Source organism: Passer montanus, unplaced genomic scaffold (assembly GCF_014805655.1).
Source record: "Passer montanus isolate IOZ18808 unplaced genomic scaffold, ASM1480565v1 scaffold388, whole genome shotgun sequence".
In the NCBI taxonomy this organism is placed as follows: domain Eukaryota; kingdom Metazoa; phylum Chordata; class Aves; order Passeriformes; family Passeridae; genus Passer; species Passer montanus.
The window spans coordinates 18,150-24,091 of record NW_024368685.1 but is presented as its reverse complement, the minus strand read 5'-3'; the positions used below and the strand labels follow the sequence as shown (position 1 = coordinate 24,091).

Below are 5,942 nucleotides of genomic sequence, written 5' to 3'. Positions count from 1 at the left end.
CCCCCAAAAATCCCCCCCCCCCATTAAGGGATTTGGGGGTCCCAAAATGTCTCTGAGCCCCCCCTAGAGAATTTGGGGGTCCCAAAAATCCCCCCCATGAAGGATTTGGGGGGTCCCAAAATGTGTTTGAGCCCCCCCAAATTCTACCCTCAGAAAATTTGGGGGTCCCAAAAATCCACCCCCGATTTGGGGGTCCCAAAAAATCCTCCCCATAAAGGATTTGGGGGGGTCCCAAAATGTCTCCGAGACCCCAAAAATTCCTCCCCCTCACTGAGAATTTGGGGGTCCCAAAACATCTCCGACGCCCCCAAATTTCTGCCCCCCTCAGAGAATTTTGGGGGGTCCCAAAAATCCCCCCCATGAAGGATTTGGGGGTTCCCAAAATGTCTCGGACCCCCCAAATTTCCCCTCCCCCCCCCGAGAGTTCGGCCCCTCCCCCCTCGTCACCCTCGTCCCAATTAAGCAATAACGAGCTCGGGTGAGCTAACGAGCCCCAGACCTGGGGGGGGGGGGAGGGACTCGGGACACCCCAAAAATGGAACAGGGACCCCAAAAATGGGGCTGGGAACCCAAAATTTGGGTCAGGGACCTCAAAAATGGGGCTGGGACCCCAAAAAATGGGGCTGGGACCCCAAAAATGGGGCTGGGAACCCCAGAAAATGGGTCAGGGACCCAAAAAAATGCATCAGGGACCCCAAAATGGGGCTGGGGACCCCAAAAATGGGGCTGGGACCCCAAAAAATGCATCAGGGACCTCAAAATGGGGCTGGGGACCTCAAAATGGGTCAGGGACCCCAAAATGGGGCTGGGAACCCCAGAAAATGGGGCTGGGACCCCAAAATGGGGCTGGGACCCCTAAAAATGGGGCTGGGACCCCTAAAAATGGGGCTGGGAACCCCAGAAAATGGGGCTGGGGACCCCAAAATGGGGCTGGGACCACCCAAAATGGGGCAGGGACCCCAAAATGGGGCTGGGACACCCCAAAAATGGGTCAGGGGTGGGACCCCAAAAAATGGGGCTGGGACCCCAAAAATGGGGCTGGGAACCCCAGAAAATGGGTCAGGGACCCAAAAAAATGCATCAGGGACCCCAAAATGGGGCTGGGGACCCCAAAAATGGGGCTGGGAACCCCAGAAAATGGGTCAGGGACCCAAAAAAATGCATCAGGGACCCCAAAATGGGGCTGGGGACCCCAAAAATGGGGCTGGGACCCCAAAAAATGCATCAGGGACCTCAAAATGGGGCTGGGGACCTCAAAATGGGTCAGGGACCCCAAAATGGGGCTGGGAACCCCAGAAAATGGGGCTGGGACCCCAAAATGGGGCTGGGACCCCTAAAAATGGGGCCGGGACTCCAAAAAATGGGGCTGGGACCCCAAAAATGGGTCAGGGACCCCTAAAAATGGGGCTGGGACTCCAAAAATGGGGCTGGGACCACCCAAAATGGGGCTGGGAACCCCAAAATGGGACAGGGACCCCCCCCAAAATGGGGCTGGGACTCCAGAAATGCACCTGGGATCCCCCAGAATGAGTCACAGACCCCCTAGATGGACCCAGGACCCCAGAATGGCTCAGGACCCCCCAGAATGGCTCAGGACCCCCTAAAATGGATCCAGGACCCCCTAAGATGGATTCAGAACACCCCAAAATGGCTCAAAGACCCCCCAGATGGATTCAGGGGCCCCCATAATGGCTAAAGGCCCCCTAAAATGGATTCAGGACCCCCTAAAATGGTTTCAGGACCCCCTAAAATGGATCCAGGCCCCCCCCAAATGTCTCAGGACCCCCCAGGTGGACTCGGGGCCCCCCCAGATGTCTCAGGACCCCCCAAATGTCTCAGGCCCCCCCAGATGGACTCGGGGCTCACCGGGGCAGGCAGGCGAGCAGGGCCCAGGTGCCCAGCGTGGTGCCCAGCGAGTGCAGCGCGTGGGGGCCGCAGGTGAGCAGCGCCAGCCCCGCCCCCAGCAGCGCCCCCCCGAGCTGCCGCCAGCGCGGGCCTGGGGCACGGAACGAGGGGAGGGAACAGGGAACGAAAAACGGCACGGGAATGCACCCGAGTACCCCAAAACCCCCTCAAAACAGACCCAAATGCACCAAAACCAGCGCCAAATCAGCCCCAAAATGAACAAAGTAACAAAAAACGGCACGGGAATGCACCCAAGTACCCCAAAACCCCCTCAAAATAGCCCCAAATGCACCAAAAACAGCCCCAAATCAGCCCCAAAATGAACAAAATAACAAAAAACAGCACGGGAATGCACCCAAGTACAGCAAAATACCCCAAACCCCCTCAAAACAGCCCAAAATGCACCAAAACCAGCCCCAAAATGAACAAAGTAACAAAAAACAGCACGAAAATACACAGAAATACCCCCAAACCCCCTCAAAACAGCCCCAAATGCACCAAAACCAGCCCCAAAATGAACAAAATAACAAAAAACAGCACGGGAATGCACCCAAGTACAGCAAAATACCCCAAAACCCCTCAAAACAGCCCCAAAATGCATCAAAACAGCCCCAAAATCAGCCCCAAAATGAACAAAATAACAAAAAACAGCACGGGAATGCACCCAAGTACAGCAAAATACCCCAAACCCCCTCAAAACAGCCCCAAATGTATCATAAACAGCCCCAAAATGAACAAAATAACAAAAAACAGCACAGAAATATACTGAAATACACAAAAATGCCTTCAAAAGGGCCCCAAAACACCACGGGAATGCACCCAAGTACAGCAAAATACCCCAAAACCCCTCAAAACAGCCCCAAAATGCATCAAAACCAGCCCCAAATCAGCCCCAAAATGCACAAAACCCAGCCCCAAAATATAGCAAATCAGCACAAAATGAACAAAATAACAAAAAACAGCATAGAAATATACTGAAATACACCAAAATACCCCAAAACCGCCTCAAAACAGCCCCAAAACGCACCAAAACCAGCCCCAAAATGCACCAAATCAGCCCAAAAATGCACAAAAAGCCATAAAACAACTGAAAAATGCACCAAAACCCTACAAAACAAGACAAAAATGCACCAAAAACACCCCAAAAATGTATCAGGAATCCATAAAACTCAAAACACCCCCAAAACGCACCCAAAACACCCCAAAAATGCATCAGAAACCCATAAACCAACATAAAAATACACCAAAACCCCACAAAACAACCCAAAAATGCACCAAAAACCTTTCAGAAGACCCCAAAACCCCCTCAGAGCAACCCAAAAACCCCAAAAAACGACACAAAAATGCACTAAAACCCCACAAACCAACCCGAAATGCCTCAAAACCCCTTCAAAGCAACCCAAAAATTCACCAAAAACCTTTCAAAACACCCCAAAACCACACCAAGAACCCTTTAAAACAACTCAAAATATTAAAAAACCACCAAAAACCCTTTAAAACACCCCAAAAATGGACCAACTCCCCCCTCCCCCACCAGCGCCCACATCCGCACCCAGATCTTCCTGAGGGGCCCCGAAACACCCCAAAAATGTATCAGGAATCCATAAAACTCAAAACACCCCCAAAACGCACCCAAAACACCCCAAAAATGCATCAGAAACCCATAAACCAACATAAAAATACACCAAAACCCCACAAAACAACCCAAAAATGCACCAAAAACCTTTCAGAAGACCCCAAAACCCCCTCAGAGCAACCCAAAAACCCAAAAAAATGACACAAAAATGCACTAAAACCCCACAAAACCCGAAATGCCTCAAAACCCCTTCAAAGCAACCCAAAAATTCACCAAAAACCTTTCAAAACACCCCAAAACCACATCAAGAACCCTTTAAAACAACTCAAAACATTAAAAAAACACTAAAAACCCTTTAAAACACCCCAAAAATGGACCAACACCCCCCTCCCCCACCAGCACCCACATCCGCACCCAGATCTTCCTGAGGGGCCCCGAAACACCCCAAAAATAAACCAGAAATACCCAAAATATACTCAGAAATCCCAAAAAAAATCTTAAATAAAAATAAAAAACTCTTTAACAGCCCCAAACCCCTCCAAGAGCCCCTTGAATCGCCCAAAAGTGCCCCAAAATCTCCTCAGATCACCCCAAATCCCCCCAAAATCTCCCTTAAATTTGCCCAGCCCCGCCCAAATCTCCCCAAAATTCTCTGAATCTACAAAATTCACCTGGGACCCCCCAAACCCACCTGGGACCCCCCAAAAAATCACCCAGGAGGCCCCAGAACCCCTCCAGGATCTCCTCAGGACCCCCCAAATTCCTGAGGACCCACCAAATTCCCTCAGAATCCCCCAAAACCCCTCAAGACCTCACAAAACCCCTCAGGATCCCCCAAAACCCCCGAAAATACCTCAAATTTTCCCCGAAATCCCCTCAGGATCCCCCCCAAAACCCCTCAGGATGCCCTAAAACCCCTCAGGACCCCCCAGATTTCCTCGGGATCCCCAAAACCCCTCAGGACTCCCCCAAATTCCCTCAAGATTCCCCCCAAAACCCCTCTGAACCCCCCAAAATACCTCAAAATCCCCTCAGAACCCCCCAAACCCCTCAGAACACCCCAAAAATACCTCAAGATTTCCCCAAAAACCCTCCTAGACCACCCAAAACCCCCTCAGAACCCCCCAAAACCCCTCAGGACCCCCTAAAACCCCTCAGGACCCCCCCAAAATCCCTCACGACCCCTCAAGGTTCCCCTCAAAACCCCTCAGGATGCCCCAAAACCCCTCATGATTCCCCCAGATTCCCTCAGAACCCCCCAAACCCCCTCAGAATCCCTCAAGATTCCCCCAAAACCCCTCAGAACACCCCAAACTCCCACAGAACCCCCCAAAATCCCTCAGGACCCCTCGAGCCCACCCAGAACACCCCCAAACCCTTCAGAATCCCCCAAATCTCCTCAGGGCCGCCCAGATTCCCTCAAGATTTCGTGAAGATTCTCTCAGAACCCCCAAAACCCCTCGGGACCCCCCAAAACCCCCCCAAAATCCCCCCTTGGCCCCTGCGCGGCTCCGCGGGCTCGGAGCGGGGGCGGAGGGGGCGTGGCCTGCGGAGCCACGCCCACAAACCGCAGCCCACACGGTAGGCCACGCCCACAACACGCTCCTTTTATGGGCGTGGTCATTATAAAGCTCCGCCCCTAATGGGCGGGGCCACGTTGGTATCGGGGAGCCCCCATGTAGGGATTTTGGGGGCGGGGTTTGAGGTTTAAAGGGGGCGGAGCTAACTGGGTGGGTCCTTTAAGAGGATCTGGCCCTTTAAGAGAGGGGGAGGGGCGTGTGAAGAGGTGTCTGGCCCTTTAAGAGGGGGTGGGAACCACCGGAGAGGGGGGGCTTTTAAAGGGGCCTGGCCCTTTAAGAGGAGTGGGCCCCACACATGGGGCTCTGGCGGGGTCACGCCCTTTTAAGACGGTTTTTAAAGGGGTCTGGCCCTTTAAGGAGCCTGAAGGGTCCTCAGAGTGGGCTCAGGGCCTTTTGGGACGGGGGCAAAACGGTGTTAAATGCGCTTTAACGGCGGTTTGGCCACTGAAAGGAGGTTTTAAAGGAGGTCTGGCCCTTTAAGGGGACGAAACCCACCGGACTGAGGGGGTTTTAAAGGGGGTCTGGCCCTTTAAGGCTGCCGGGGCCCACAACGGCGCCATTTAAAGGGACTCTGCCCCTTTAACCCGCTCTTAAAAGGGGCAGAACCCTTCCCACAGCTTTTTACAGGCCGTGGTGGGGCTCACTCAGCATCGCCGCTTTAAGACCGCCAGCATTCACGCGGCCACTTCCGGGAAGGCGGGAACAAAATGGCGGAGGGGCCTGCGGGGGTCCCGGGGGTCTGCGGGGACGGGGAGCGCTCGGAGACCCCCGGGACCCCCCCGGGCTCCCTCCCGGAGCGGCCCCGCGTGCGGCGGCAGCGCGGGCGCTTCCTGGTGTGGGCGCCGCGGGCGGCGCGGGCGCTGCGGGAGCGGCACCGCGTG

The 5,942-nt window shown here is 54.1% G+C and overlaps 2 protein-coding genes across 2 annotated transcripts in view; one reads left to right on the top strand and one right to left on the bottom strand.

Moving 5' to 3' along the window:
* MBOAT7 (membrane bound O-acyltransferase domain containing 7) overlaps positions 1-5,712 on the bottom strand; it is an 11,539-nt gene extending 5,827 nt beyond the window's left edge. Inside the window, exons 1-2 of the mRNA XM_039717691.1 lie at positions 5,706-5,712; positions 1,866-2,071 (exon numbers count right to left, since the gene is read on the bottom strand). Coding sequence (XP_039573625.1) covers positions 1,866-2,071; positions 5,706-5,712 — 213 coding nt within the window. The remainder of the gene's footprint in view (positions 1-1,865; positions 2,072-5,705) is intronic.
* A 56-nt stretch (positions 5,713-5,768) lies between these two features.
* TSEN34 (tRNA splicing endonuclease subunit 34) overlaps positions 5,769-5,942 on the top strand; it is a 1,890-nt gene continuing 1,716 nt past the window's right edge. The window contains exon 1 of the mRNA XM_039717690.1: positions 5,769-5,937. Within this exon, the coding sequence (XP_039573624.1) occupies positions 5,769-5,937 (169 nt within the window). The remainder of the gene's footprint in view (positions 5,938-5,942) is intronic.